Consider the following 15,285-nt stretch of genomic DNA (forward strand, 5'->3'; position numbering starts at 1 on the left):
CAAAAATCTTGCAAATTGCACAGATTGTGGAAGGTGGCCCAGAATAGGGTATATGTGCTGCTTTATTGAAGAATTTTGCAACCTAAATGTGTTTTTGGCATCTAAGAATTCGGTCCTTCTGGGCTTGCTCTATGAGTATGCGTGAATATGTATCTGTGTCTCTCACTTTCCAAAAGGAAAGGACACAAGCCATTTTATGTAATTGATATATTTTACACCAGGTTCACAGTGGGGGCGGTAATGGCTCTTTACCAGCTGCTTCTTATAAAAACATATAGAGAGGAACAACTAACCCTCCCCTTTCAGTTGCCACTTTCTCCATGTAGAGAGTGATTTGTCTAAGGAGGACAAACCCCTGCTTACATCTAGATATATCTTGATGTGCACACAATAACTCATTTTCCAGGGTTCTCCCTCATGTGTAGAGTTTACATGTGAACAGGACTTTCTCCTCTTCACACACATTGCTGTTCAAATGGAGAGGGTGACAACAAAGAACTCAGTCACCCTACTCTAAGAGTATTGAAAACAATTGGCAGTGTGATAAATTAATAGGATGCATGAAAACTGACAAAGACTAGGCCATGTTCATATCCTTGTAGAACCCTCTGGCACAACAGACATGCACTGTGGCTGCTGCAATCTTACTGAGCCCTTATTTCCATGGAAGCTACCGTAGTTATTAATCTTATGATAAAGGGCTCTGTAAAATGTTTTGCTCAGTTAGAGACTTTTGTTTTCCCTGCAAAAAGGGACTGTGTAACACTTTATGACACATAATGGGCAAGTGCCACCTTTTCCAGGAACAAACAGTAAGGACTTCTGCTTGTATGTCAGGGGAAGAGATAAACATCCCTGCCAACAGGAGCCTTTTATACCATGAGGAGATGGAGGAGACATCTTGGGTGGTTGTGTTGAGCTGGTATTTGAAGAGATAAATTTAGAAGCAAGTCATGAGGGGATTCATATGCCAGTCTGGATTTTGACCCAGGAATGTTCCCAGATATTGGAACTGAGAGAGAATTCCTTGGCTAAACAAGTTTATTGGCCCCCATTTGCACACCTGAACCATTTGATTGGGCTAATGAGTATAGGCACCTAGGATTGCAGCCCATTTCCTATAGAGAGGCTGCCAAAATCACATGGGAAACCATGTGTATGTTATCCATCATTGGTATTGCTGTATGATTGCTTAATGGGGAAAAAAACTACAGTAAACCCCACTGCTCAAATACAGAAATGTCATAGCTATTTGTAAGCATCTGAAATTCGTTCTAAAAATGGCCAAAATGAGAAATAACATTGAAGGGTTTTGTTTTTTGTTTTTTGTTTGTTTTTTGGTCATTTAGGAGCCTCTTAAGTGCTGGAATGAAAACATTCAGCACCTAACAGAAAGCAATTCCCATCTGTTACATTCCACTTTTGGCAGCACCTCCTACTACATTGCTTGAAGTGTTTATTTCTCTGAAGTTTCTATGATGAATGATTAAATCTAGCAGAGAAATGAGAATATATTTGCCTTGCAATTCAGCAAACTGAAGAGTAGACTGTGCTTAAATGAACCCGTTTTTAATGTTACTATTTTTGTAATTAATAATTCTGTATTCACATTACGAATGACCATGAACTTGCATCCTTTCCCAGCCATAGCCTTTCCATCTAGTCTCCTTCACCCCAAGAAGCAAAATACTTGATTTGTGAAGCTGGTGACAGTTTTTTTCCAAAAGACCTGCCCACAGTGCCCCCAATGCCTTTCTTTATGTCATTTTTATGCTGCCCTCTCAAGGTGGCATGCAATAAAGTGACAGAAAGGATGGAAGTACGGGACAGTAATAGAAGCAGCATGAAAATACTACTATGGAAATTCAATAGAAAAGATAAAAAATATTATCAGACCCAGATTGTATAACATGCTGAGATTGTGAAAAGGTGTTCTTGTAGTACCACACTAACATTAAAAAATAATGTGAAAGGACCCCATCATAGAAAGGAAGTTGTCTGCCTGGTGATTCCTATGGACCAGTGGTTCCCAGTCTTGGGCTCCCAGGTGTTCTTGGACTAAAACTATCTGTGCTGGCCAGGATTTCTGGGAGTTGTAGTCAAAGAACATCTGGGGACCCATGGTTGGGAACCACTGCTTTAGACACTGAAGGTGGCTTTTCATAGTCAGTGGAAAGTTTAAACTGGTTGGTGTCCTTCAGGTGTGGAGTATCAGCCATTTTGCATTAAAGAGAGACATTACTAGTCAGTCAAGAAAGTACCCAAACTAGTCTTGTGAGTCACATATCCTGCCAGAGATATGTCAAGCAATTTTACCAATATATGAAATGTGCCTACTCCTTTTACCCTTTGGCTGCTACTTAATTACAGTGGTGCCTCGCTTAATGATTTTAATTGGTTAAAAAAAAATCGCTATGGGAAAACATTGCTAAGCGAAACACGTTTTCCCATAGAGATGCATTGAAAACCGGATAATCTGTTCCAATAGGAACGGATTGCCATCCTTAAGCGAAAATCGCCATAGGAAACATCACTAAGCTATACAATGTTTCCCCATTGGAATGCATTGAAGCCTATTCAATACATTTCAATGGTTTTGCGATGTCCGTTTTTGCAATTTTTAAAATGTCTTAAAATGTTCAAAAACTGTTTTAAATGTTTGGAATCGTTAGTGCACCTTTTAAAATGGTTGCAAACTTAATTTGGCTTTGATCTGACTCTTCGTTAATTTTTGGCGAATTTTGGCGAAGCATGGTCCCGAAATCGCTAAGCGAAAATCGCCCATAGGAAACATCGTTAAATGATGCGGAAAATTCTTTTAAAAACCCATCGTTAAGCGAATACATCGTTAAACGAAGCAATCGCTAAGCGAGGCACCCCTGTATTAGTAACTACACATTTTCTGGGCTCCATCTCGTCTCCTTTCCTACACCCCAAAAAGCAAGATATTTGATTGTAGTTAGGAAATGTTACTGTCTAAATATAGTTATAAATCTCATAGGATTTATAGACCAGGGTCATAGGAATCATGTTGAGTGTCAAATTATTTACAGTGACAGAAACACATATTTCTCTGTCTCTCTCTCAACCTTCTAGAACAAGACCAAAAGTACAATACAATGGTTATGCTGGACATGAAAACAGCAATGGACAAGCTTCCTTTGAAAATCCTATGTATGATACAAACTTAAAACCCACAGAGGCGAAAGCTGTGCGGTTTGACACAACTCTAAACACAGTTTGTACAGTGGTATAGCCTTCAGTGCCCAATTTGACTGATTCATAGCCATACCTCTGATGGACAAGCAGTATTTCCTTTGGTGCCATATACCAGTTTCCCTTCTTCTCTTGGCTTCGCTGCTGTAATCTTTAACATCTCTCGGCATAGACGCAGCGAGGCTTCCTGGTGAAACGTCAGTCTTCTGGGGAAATCAATACCGAGATATATTTCTTCATCTCAACGGCGGATTTGAAATACCTGGCTGCATCTGCTCCAAGTCAAGGCACACTTTGAAGGAAGACTGCCAAGTCATCTCCATCTGTCATATTTAAATGCCTCAGACTTTCTACATTTGTATGTGGCTGGATGCCTTTCAATGCAATCTTCTGGGCACTTGGGTCAATCCCTTAGGAACCGTGACAAGCAAGAGCACCGCGAATTACCCCCAGGAATAATAATTTTTTAAAAAAAGAAAAACATTGGGAAGGAGATTTAAAGAAAAGTCAACAAGGAGAAGGAGAATCTGCCTTGGAGGAGAAGACAACCTTCCTTGGGGGCTGCAAACATCTGCAAAATGCTTAATCACTAAAATCCTGTTAAGTCTTAGAACAACCCTACAGTATATCTTAGATGTTCATACATAAGGCAGTCTACAAACTTCCCAGTCAGCTGTTGTATTGCAAAATGTTAATGCACAAGTTTTTGCACTAGTGTGGTATGAATGACTGAGTAAGATACTGGTTTTAAAATATATACATACATACATATATATATATATACAGGGTTTATACACAGTATCCATTGTATATAAGCATTTACTCATTTCTATTTTTTTTAAATCCCATGATAATTTTTTCATGGCATATGTGTTATACAGCCTCCCCTTTATTCTGTTCCAGCAGGGCAATTTGTGATAATTAAAAAAAAAAAAAAGCTAAGTCTGGTTTATTTTCTCTGCAGACGGCAGTACAAGCCAGCCAGACGACTGGGGAGGAAGGGGGATCCAATGTCTACAGATCTTTGTTTCTAGTCTTGCTTCTGTCTCTCATCGCTCATTATTGTCACCATCACACTCTATAACAGCAGGGGGGTAAGGCAGCTACTGCTGCCTGCCATGTACAAAATGTGAATAGTAATTTATTTTAGATAGTTCATAAAGCCTGTGGGCCTTGGGCTCATAATACAGTCTTCCCTTTTGCCTTTGTTTTCTGTCATTTTCCCCCTGTGAAGTTACATTGATTTCTGACTCCACAAATGCATATGTAAACTCCATCCACCATGAAAGTTAGCAAGCAACATACCATTGCAGTTATCAGCATTTTTCCCACGGGGTGTATGTGAGTGAGAATGTCTTTGTCTGCTACATTTTTTAACCAATACTGCTTAATGCTTTTGTAATCACACAGCTTGACAGAGCAAGTTTGAGATTTAGAGTTCTCTTCAGAGTAAAGCTGCAAGGATAGTCACTATCTTCCCGAACGAGAAATGGGATGTGACAAGGTTAATTGATAAGTTTCTAAATCACATAAGCCTTTTAAATGCATAATTCAGGGGTGGTCAACCTTGAGTATAGGCAGAAGATATCCGTGACATCTCTGAATGAAAATAAAAATACCTGTAAACATAGGGGTGGTATACACAAGGCCCTGCTGATGCCTAGTCCATAGGCTGGGATGAAACAAGGCATTGGAAGTTGCATATGTTATAAACGGTCACCATTTCTACCGCAATGTATTAGTGTGGAACCATCTCATAGCCAGAACTGCACTTATGGCACAACTTGCACCTCAAAGTTGGCTACAACTTACGTTGGTTTAAATTAATCCATTGTGCTGAGTTTTCAAAATTACATTCCGTTTCTTTCTTAAGCCAGCAATCCTGTGGATACTTACTTGATTATGTGCAGATATCCCACTGATGGCAGTGGGACTTCAGCACGCAGACACGTACACTGGATTGTAGCTTTAGGGTATGGTGTAGTTTGTACCATAATAACAAGATTCAGCTTTGCACTGGTATTCTTTCTTTGGCTTCAGTGGGACATTATGTGTTGCCATTGATAACCTTCCCTGCCCCCATACAACATTACAAATTGTGCATAAGTAGATTTCTTTTTGGATTCTGATGCTCAAAATTGTTTTCAAGACAGTACATGGTCTATATTGAAACAACTTCAGAGTTTGTTCCACATCCCCAAAGAAGGCTGGGTTCATGAGAGTCCCAGAGAAGCAGCCACTTTTGAAATGGAAGGGTCTTTTAAAAATAGATGGTGGTATTTCTTGTTAGAGGAAGAGGAAAAGACTCCACAAACCCATTTCCTCGGCTGTCCAATAATGCTGTTTGGATCCTGACCAAAACTTTCTCCTCTATTCCCAGCCTCCAATTAGTTTCTTCCTCCTTGTGGAAGTGGCTAAAGAAATCACCAAAAAGAAGCATTATCTGAAAAGGATATGCTTCAGTTAGTGGTACAATAGCAAGAAAGGTTTTCAGGGCAAGTAGAATATCTTAGTTTTTGATGGAAGATACCAGCAATATCAATATATTTAGCTGTTCTTCATGTGAATTAAGATGAAAGTTGAATGCTCTAAACCTATGAGATGTCTGGGCATTTTTGTTTTGCAGTAGTTTCAGGTAATGTTTTTACCATTCCATGAACATTTACAATTTTCAAAACATATTTGCATTATCTGGAAGGACAACAGTGGTGGTTTTAAACATGTCTACATTTCCTAAAGCATTGGTTCCGAGGTAGCTTGGACTGTAGTCCACAGGAGAATGAGGAAAAATTGTATTGCTGCCTTTGAAGTCACTTTATTTGAATAGTGGTGATGGCCGAAGTAACCAAAGTCATTCAGAAGAAATAAAACATAATAGAATTGATTATTTTCTAACTTTTACCCTGTCTGGAGGTGAAGGGTAAGAGAAAGAAAAATGTTATAATATAGTGCTATTATCAACATATGTGTGGGAGAAGAAATCTATGGGCACCCCTATATGCGAATAGGTCTCCTGTATATGGGAGTGTCTTGTTCATTCCAGTGGATTTTGCTGTGCATGTGCTTGGACTCGCCCCATCCATTGAAATGAACTGGTAGATTGTACCATGCAAAGGAGCTCCATGCATCCATCTGAAGAAATTGCTAGTTCAAAAATTACCTGGGATCTTGAAACTGAAAATCTTAACTTCATTTTTGTTTAGTGGGGCATAATTATGTGAACAAGGGTAAGGCTGTTTTTGCTAGGATAATAAATCATGAACATTTTTTTACTTAATGCAAAGAAAACAGCGATTTTGTGCAGTCCAAATCAGTCGGCACTGAACTTTCTGTGTGCAGTCCCACTGATTGCAGAAGGACTGCAGGACAAAGCATCGTTTTGTGTTCACCGCACATCTAGAAATACAGCCCTGTGTAATGAAAATAGATCTGTGTGGTTTGGGTTTCTTTCATTGTCACCTCTGTGCCTATCTCTCGAAAGTGTTCTGTTTCCTCCGTTTCTGTTAAAATTGCATTGTACTGCACTGACCAGTTTAGATCTTCCATTTCCCCATTATTTCCATAGTGTTCCAGGCATGTCCAGACTAGCATAACGGTGCGCCAACCTAACAGCCCAGATCTTCAAAGTGCCACCGAAAGTCCACTGACCCGAGTAGGGCTTGAGCTATAGAGAGACTTGAATATCAGAGCCAAGGTCCCTCCAGCTGTTACATAGTCATGCCAAAGGCAGTCGTGAAATCTTCTCTGTGAGATATTTACAGCTGACTGTTCCCCATGAAGAACCAGGCTGATTCCGATAAAAACAAAAGTAAACGTGATAAGAAATAAAAATTCAGACAGGTTATGTGCTTCAAAGCTGTTTAAATCTGCTGCTTGTATCACCCATCTTGCCTTTCTCCAGGCTAGCTGCAATAATTTTTTTTCTTCTGTAATATATTTTGTAAACAACAACAACAAAAAAGCTGTTATTAAGGAAAGGGGGAGGGGGGGGAAGCTGGCATTATGATCAAGTCAACATAATTGTCATTCCCAGTATTCCATTCTGGCATTTCATGACATGCTGCTGTGACATGAAGTAGGTGCAAAAGAACTTTTTTTGTACAGAGATATATTTTTTATGGAAAATTTGTAAAATTATTAAATATGCTGTACTTTTTGATTAATGTAGGTAAATTGTTAAAAAAATGTTTTTACAATACAAAAGAAAAAAAATCCTGTATAATTTTTCCCAATACTGTAAAATGCACCATCTTTAGCTGAATTTTCAGTTCTGAACCTATTACACATGTATTAATATTAAAGTGGCCTGTTTAAAATATACAGTAATTTTTTTGGCAAAAAAAGTATAAAAGATTGTAATATAGCCTGTGCAATGCCACCTATCTTGAAAGCAAAATCAAAGTTCTAATTAAATATTTAATTTTAGATTTCCAGATTCCTGTGTGGCTGTCTACTGTTGTAGCTTTCTGTTTCTGTCACTTACAGTCAAAGAATTTCTGCTTACCAACTCCAAAACTATATGCCTAATGAACGTAGTTACTGTCAAGTTGACGGTGGGAATGTGTGTATCCTTTATTTTCGATGAAATCTGCCTTTTCTCTATAATTGCCTTCTTTGCTTTTTCTTACATTCTGATAGCAACACAAAATCAGCAAAGTGATTTGTTTATCATTTCTTTTCCAAACAAGTTGTAAAGCACAAGCTATAACATTTCAATTGACCTGAATATATCAGCTTTTTCTGTAATTCCTTATCACCACTGCAATTGAATTCTATCATTAATTCAGTGGTGGAGTTGCAAGAGAGGCTATGGGCTATGGGGAAGGTGAGTCATATATCTAAACAACTCTGTTGGTGTCATACATGATGTTAGATGAATGGAGGGGCTGGATGGATCAAGGGACTCAAGGGTTCTTATCAGGATTGCTGTCTGCTTGTTTTTCTCTCTATTTATCTACTGCCCCCCCCAATAGTGCTAAAGCACTCTGAGCAATTTACAGCATAAAAAAACAGCAACACTTTGGTGTTGCTGGATACTCACTTTACTGACCTGAGAAAGATGGAAGGCTGAGTCAACTTTGAGCTGGCTACCTGAGTCCATTGCAATTGAATTTAGGGCAAGAGGAGAGGCTTAACTGCAGTGCCGCAGTTTAACCTCTGTGAAATGGGGCGCCATTATGAACTATTTGAAACTTGCTTCTCAATCTGTGCACACGTGTGAGAGTTAATGGACGTAGGCTGAAAATTCATTGTGCTGTGTGCATGTGAAGTTCCATATCACTAACATAAGTCTCAGTCTTTATTAGCCTCCTTTCTCCCATAGTCATTTAATCTGTAATCCTAAAGAATCGATGGAAACATTGTAAGTAATCTCAATGAAATTGAAGGAAATATTGCAGCAGATATAAAGAGTTCCTGGGTTTTAGTGCATTTGTATTTTTTAAAATATTGTTAATGTTATTCAGATCCATCTATTTTGGGGGGATAGTATGGGGAAATGGTGGTCCTAGAACATAGTGAAAAATATTTATGATTATTTGAGTTTTAAATAATAACTACAATTTAGACAAAATAAATCACATTTTAGTGTTCTTCCATTTCCATTGGGGCAATGTGAAAGAATTCACATTGCTTAGGGCCACTTGTTTTTATGACTCCTATTTCTGTTAGAATATGAGTGTGAAACCTATGGACAATTAATTTAGATCATCAGAAAGTCACATGAGTTGGGAAGGGAGAAGAAGAGGGTTTTTTTAAAAAAGGAAAAAGTAATAACCCCACCCACTTCTGTTTTAAGGGCCTTCCCCCACCAGCCCATCAACAAAGATCATTAAGCACAAATACATTAGGTAAATGGGGGAGGGGGAACTATCAACCAACCCTACAGGCTATCCACTCTAAAAACAAGTAAAAATATAAATAGATGAAGACTGTATTGGATACTAACACACCAACTGAAATTGCCCAATGATTTCTGACACAAAATTAGAATTCCTGGGGGGAGGGAAATCACAAACCATTATTTTATTTTCTCCTTTTTCTTCCCCCATTACCCCAAACAAAGCTTCTGTAGGATCAGATCAAACATTAAGTGTCCTAAGGGATACGTCTTCAACTGAAAGACTTCGATACCTAGCTAAGCCTAGCTTCCTATTCAGAAGGAAAGCTCTGGGACAGGAACAGGAAGCTTGGGCAGAACTAGGCTTCAAAGCTGTCCAGTTTAGGCCTTTCTCCTAGGAAAGCCACTGTGACGTTTGCCCCTTGTGGCCCCTGTTTGTCTTCCTACCACAGAGCACATGAAGGAAAACCAAACACCTTTTCCCATGCTGCCACCAGTTGATCACTAAATCAACATACTTTTCTTAAGAAAGACGAAGGTCCATTCATCACTGTCTTTTGAATAAACCAGGTTTATTGATTACAGATGTTTCTATAATAATTCATTAGTATCTTCTTCAAGATCATCAAGCATCAATAATGATCTTCTATATTGTCTTACAGGTTATTATTCACTTATTCACTCCTCAGACTAATCACTCAGATCTCCCATTTCTCTCTCTCATTCTCTCCCTCTCCCTCTCCCCCCCCCCCAACTCTGACTCAACTCCACTCTTCTCCTCTCAGGCTCTGCATTTTTTTAACATCTCTGGTGGCCCCACCTCTCAACCACATCAGCATAGAACATGAATAATGCATAACGTATTCAGCATAATAAGGGTGAATGTCACAGCCACATTTAGGTGTCTGTCAGAAAGAATTCACAAAATGGAGTGTTACTGTACAAGATTTGTGATCCAAAAACCCCATCCCAGAAATTTACTTCCCTTGATGCAATTATGTATGGAAGTACAGGTTTGTTTACTTTTGCACAACAGCTCTTAAAATTATCTAGGAATCCCCACAACCAGAATTGTTGTAACCAAGAAATCCAAGTCAGAGGAGTTTCAGTAGACACGCCTATGCCTTAGCAAGTGTCTCTCTGAAGCAACTGTCATTATTGTACAGAAGAAAATAGGCAAGAGTGTGTAATCTCCAATGGAGTTTCAAGAAGGACTGGTAGTTTTTGTTGTTGTTTTTGAGGGGCACCATTTATGGAACCTAGAGAAAGTACCAGAGAGGAACTTGCTGAGGCACATGTGTTTGTTCTCAAACTCTACTGAGGACTCGGATTTCTGGGCTACAGACACCATAATTTGGGCTGGGAAAATCCCTGGAGATTCCTGGGAGCTACAGTGGGGCAAAAAAAATCTAAAAGTCCCATGCCTGGTTACAATATTTTCCCTTCAGGCAATGGCCGGCCCATGCAAAGCTTTCAGAACCAAGTGCTGGAGAAATCAGATGTGCAAGCAAAGCCATGCTGTCTTCCAGCTGGCCAGTTATAAAATGGAATTATGGTAATTTATCAAATGCTGAATTGTGGTAGACCCATTCCAGAATAAACAGACACCCTCTTAAGGGTGCACTGTTTCTACATACAATACAGTATCTAGACAGCGTCTTGTCTACCGAGGTCGTAAGATGATATGTTAATCCATGCTTTTCACATGTAAGGATGCAATTGGCCTCGTCTCCTCACACAGACTGAATATCTCCCTCCCACCGAGAAAAGTTTCTTCCCAATGAGATCTTTAAACAGGCACTTCTTCCTGAACGGGGTAGGAAGAACACTCTTATTTTCTTGGCTGTTACTAGGTGACATATGACGCAGCAACTTCATAAAAAAAGGTGTCCTCATTGTCTAGGAACTTATTACAGTTGCTCACAGTTATATAGTATGAGTGAACAGTCTGTCTAAAGACATCTTTCCATTTCTTGGAAATCACATTTTCATGACGTCGAAGGGGATAGGTGGAGTGCTTTCAGAGAGTTCAAGCATTCCCCCCCCCCTTCTGTCTCTTTCAAATTATTTTAAATTCTAACAAATGTTGAAATAGTGACATCCATTCACTGAGCGTAACTGGTGCTGGATCTACTTTGGCACATTCCCCTTGGTTTGCCTGCTCTACTTTATTATTTTTCTCTCCTCACTATTGTTGACCTTATTCTGTAAAGTGACATTCAGCTTTTCCCTTTTAGCAAAATGAAGTCTGTATGATCCTTTTCTAGCGAATCTTGGTAACATACATATCTTTCGTGCTTTTGCTGTCCGATTAACCCCAGGAAAAAAGAACAAGGTGGCATGTGGTGTCTGGGAAAACTTGGAGATGGCATTGAGGGATGACAGAAATTTCCGATAACTCTAAAACCATCCATCATGAAGTCACATCTATGGTTGGAGTTTTGCTTATGTCTGTAAATGTTTCCATTTCTAAAGTGAAACAGGTTAAAGCTTAACTTCTCACTTTAACCTTACCATGGCCTACTTCCAGAAGTCAGCAATAGAGCTAATGTGTTTTGAGTGTCTTCTGAAGGACTAGCAAGTTTGACAGGCTGTGGAAGGAGACAATGCTATTGCTCTCCCTTTCTCACAGGAACACGAGAAGCTTCTTATATCGGGCCCAATAACAGCTGGGAAAAATTACTCTTTTTTTCTTTCTTTTTCTTTTTGGACTGTGGCTCCCAGAACCCTAGGCATTACAAGATTCTGGGACTTACAGCTGAAACTCTTGATTAGACTCTTTGTCCAGCTAGCTAAATATATCTGGTTGACATTAAGACATGGGCAGGTCTCACGAAGCTCCTGTCAGTTAATTTAAAAATGACCTATATTCGTTTGAGGAAAATGTTGAGGCAACTATCAAGAGCAGACAATCTCAAACTAAAATCAATAAGGCACTTTAAAAAAAATCCTGTGGAAAAAAATATTCCTGTTGCATCTACTCATGTTTTGTTTTAATTAACCTTCATCCTCATAAATAGAGCACTGTAATACCCTGAGATTCGTGTTCGTTTGTAGAACTCACACAGAACAAGACCTACAAAGAAAGTATTTTACAGCATGGCCCTGAGTTTCTGGCTACAGGTTTTTGTTTTGTTTTTATAGACAAAAAACAAAATGGCACCAAAAATGTCCAGCAAATCTAGTGCATGTTCCCATTGGGGCACGTATTCCTTGTACAAACAGTTTTATGGTTTAATATGATGCAAAGAAGCTGGTGTGAACTGTGACCCAAACCTTCTCACTGCAAAAGCCGAAAAAGTGAAAGACAACTATTAAGTACAACGGTAGTTGAAACTCTTCCACTTACGTATTCTAAGATTTACTGAGATAGTGAAGTGTTCTGTTTGCAAAGATGAAAGAAAAAAATGTTCCATACAGAACCATTCTTCACAACCTCAGACATGAAATAGCCACAGCTTGGTTATGGTGTGGATGACCACATTAGTTTCACCCAGAATGGAATGTAGTAGACGTCCCACCACCAGTAGCAGCTTGTAACTGGCAGAGGCTGTTTTCATCAGAGACCTAAGGTACCATTTGACAGAAGGTGGCACACATTCTTTCTCTTCTGGCTGTTACTTCTGCAGTAGGGCAATGGATAAGAAAACCAGCAGAAGCACACCCCATGGGAAATCTGTTAGCGAGAACCATCAAACTGTCATGCTCTGGTTGTCTGTAGAGTACCTGACACAAAGAATGGCCCAATTTTCCCAGGAGACACAATGTTTGGTTTAGAAGTTGAAATTTGTACCACGAGACCATTAACGCCTACGTTTTTTAATGGGCTTCTGGATTCTTTTGGAAACACAACAGGGGCTTGTTTTAAATTAGGAAGAACAGTAACATTTTTAAGGCATGGAATGTGTGCGGCTTATTCTTTTTGCAAACAAACAAAAAAAAGAGGACCATTGCCAGTTACTTGAAACAAATATAGTAGCTTGGGTCCTTGGATGCTCTTCCTTCTGTGCCCACAAAACCTAATGGGGTCATGAGACATTTCCATGCCCTGCAGTACAGTATGTCACAATTTCTGTTGCATCAGAAAAAAAAAAACCTGAAGAAGTCACTCAATGCAAGCCTTTCTCTTTTTTTACCTGCCTAGATGAAGATTTTAAAAAGCAAGAGTAAAAATGAAATTAAATCCAAGCTCTTGCTGGTAGCACCATGAACCGAACAGAACAGAAGATTGCAGCATCAATAGGAAGCCAGAACATATTCCCAAGAATGTGGAAGACCATCTGGAAAAACATCAGTTAATAACTTAGAGGTCTCAGAAAAACATCTGGTCTGAATGGATTTTAAAATATTCAATATTTGGACATACATTTTCTTACTAGTCTATCATCATCATCTTAGAACTGCAGAGCTGGAAGGGACCGTATGGATCATCAAGTCCAGCTTCTGGACCTCAAGGAGGCACAGTCAGGGATTGAACTCTTAACCTCTGGCTCTGTAGCCAGATACTTCTCTGTGCACTCTTTGGCACTAGTAATTTGAACAGTTTCACCCAAAAGGATTGCTTTTTCTCATATTCTGCTAAAGCAATGCAAATGTGACACATTTATGGATATTTTATGTCACAATCTGTGAGACGATCTTATGAGCTGCATGACATACCGCTCAAATGTCAATCAATCACTTGATCCCTTTTATTTCAACTTTAAATGCAGCTTTAAATTTTAAAAAAATATGGAATTCAGAAGTCAGAAATGCCACTGCTGGCTGAAATATTAAAAAGTAGTGACCTTGGAAACATAAATGGTACCGTCTGCCAGAAGTCAGGAATGGAGCAGGAGTCAATTATGACTTACGCTGATTTCATTATTCCGTAAGCCAATGTGTGGATACCTTTTCCATCATCATTATCACATCTATCAATATGTGGGATTAATCCATTCCCCACATCGGAGTCATCCTGAAGATTCCCTACTTGGAAAACTTCTCAACATAAATACAAGCAATGCCTATCAACTCACTAAAGTGTGACTTTAAAAAGAAAGTCTCTTGAGTCCAAGAAATTTCTGGAACACGACTCCTTTTATCCTCTGTTGGCTTGCAATTATTTTTACTCAGACTCCATAAGTTTCGGTTTCAGGTCTCCTCAGCTCTTTGTGGGCTCCCTGTCTTGTTACAGAGACTCTTGGTGACTGTATTTCTTCATTTTGGAAAATTTCACCTTCAGGTTTGCTTTCTAATTTACCTGAAGGACACAAAAGAGATTTTAACTCTTACCAAGATACTTGGAAGATTGAACTATCTTTCTTCTAAATAAACTGGAGCCAGCAGCAAAGTTCAGCATTGTTTCTGGAGGGTTTTCCCCCCCTTCTTCCTCAAGCCAATATAAAGATTAAAGGCAAACCAAGGGTTCCTGATAAGGAAACGTGGGCAAAATTAAAAGGAAAAAGAAAGGGCAAGATATTGTGGCTAGAGATGTGCACAAACCACGAATTTGCCGGTTTGTGCCAGTTTGTCCTTTGCCCGAATGGGGTTTGGTACTTCCCAGACCCACCTTCTCTGGCAGGGACGCACTCAGAGCCAGCACCGTGGTTTCCTTTCCCTCTCTCCTCCTGCACTGCCTCTCGGTGGGTCCCCGCCAGAGGAGGTGGGGCTGGGAAGAGCTGAACAACTGTTCATCCAAAGGACAAATGGGCATGACCTGACAAAGTGGCCATTCATGCTCATGTCTAATTGTACACCTTTAAAGGCTAACAGGTTTCTTTCAATGGGAACTTTTGTGTACCAAAACCTACAACTGCGTCATGATGATTGCAACAATATCTTGGAAATTAAAAAAATCACCACGAGGAAGCCTCTGGGGGCCTTGGGACAAAGGGAAGTGTTTAATTTCAACAAATTACTGCCATCTGTAAAAGTGGCAGCAATTTTATGAAGCAAGAAAGTATGAAGAACTGAGAAGAGAAGGAAAGAGGAGAAACAAAATTCCTCACAATCCAGCAATGCAAAATAATATTTCTAGCATTGTGTCCAATGGATGTTTTGCTTTATTTTCTTATGTACAGTGGTGTCTCGCTTAACAATGTTAATTCATTCCAGCGAAATTGCTGTAGAGCGAAAACGTCAGAAAGTGAAATTAAAAAACCCATTGAAATGCATTAAAACCTGGTTAATGTGTTCCAGTGGGCTAAAAACTTACCGTCCAGCAAAGATCCTCCATACGGCGGCCATTT

General features: G+C 39.4%; 1 protein-coding gene across 2 annotated transcripts in view; it reads left to right on the top strand.

The window, feature by feature from the left end:
• CSMD1 (CUB and Sushi multiple domains 1) overlaps positions 1 to 7,651 on the top strand; it is a 1,337,717-nt gene extending 1,330,066 nt beyond the window's left edge. For both annotated transcript variants that reach the window (XM_078386602.1, XM_020797818.3), the window contains one exon: positions 3,097 to 7,651. In XM_078386602.1, the coding sequence (XP_078242728.1) occupies positions 3,097 to 3,256 (160 nt within the window). In that variant the 3' untranslated portion in view covers positions 3,257 to 7,651. The remainder of the gene's footprint in view (positions 1 to 3,096) is intronic.
• Positions 7,652 to 15,285: the final 7,634 nt, after the last annotated feature.

The sequence above is a fragment of the Pogona vitticeps genome, chromosome 1 (genome assembly GCF_051106095.1).
Source record: "Pogona vitticeps strain Pit_001003342236 chromosome 1, PviZW2.1, whole genome shotgun sequence".
NCBI lineage: Eukaryota > Metazoa > Chordata > Lepidosauria > Squamata > Agamidae > Pogona > Pogona vitticeps.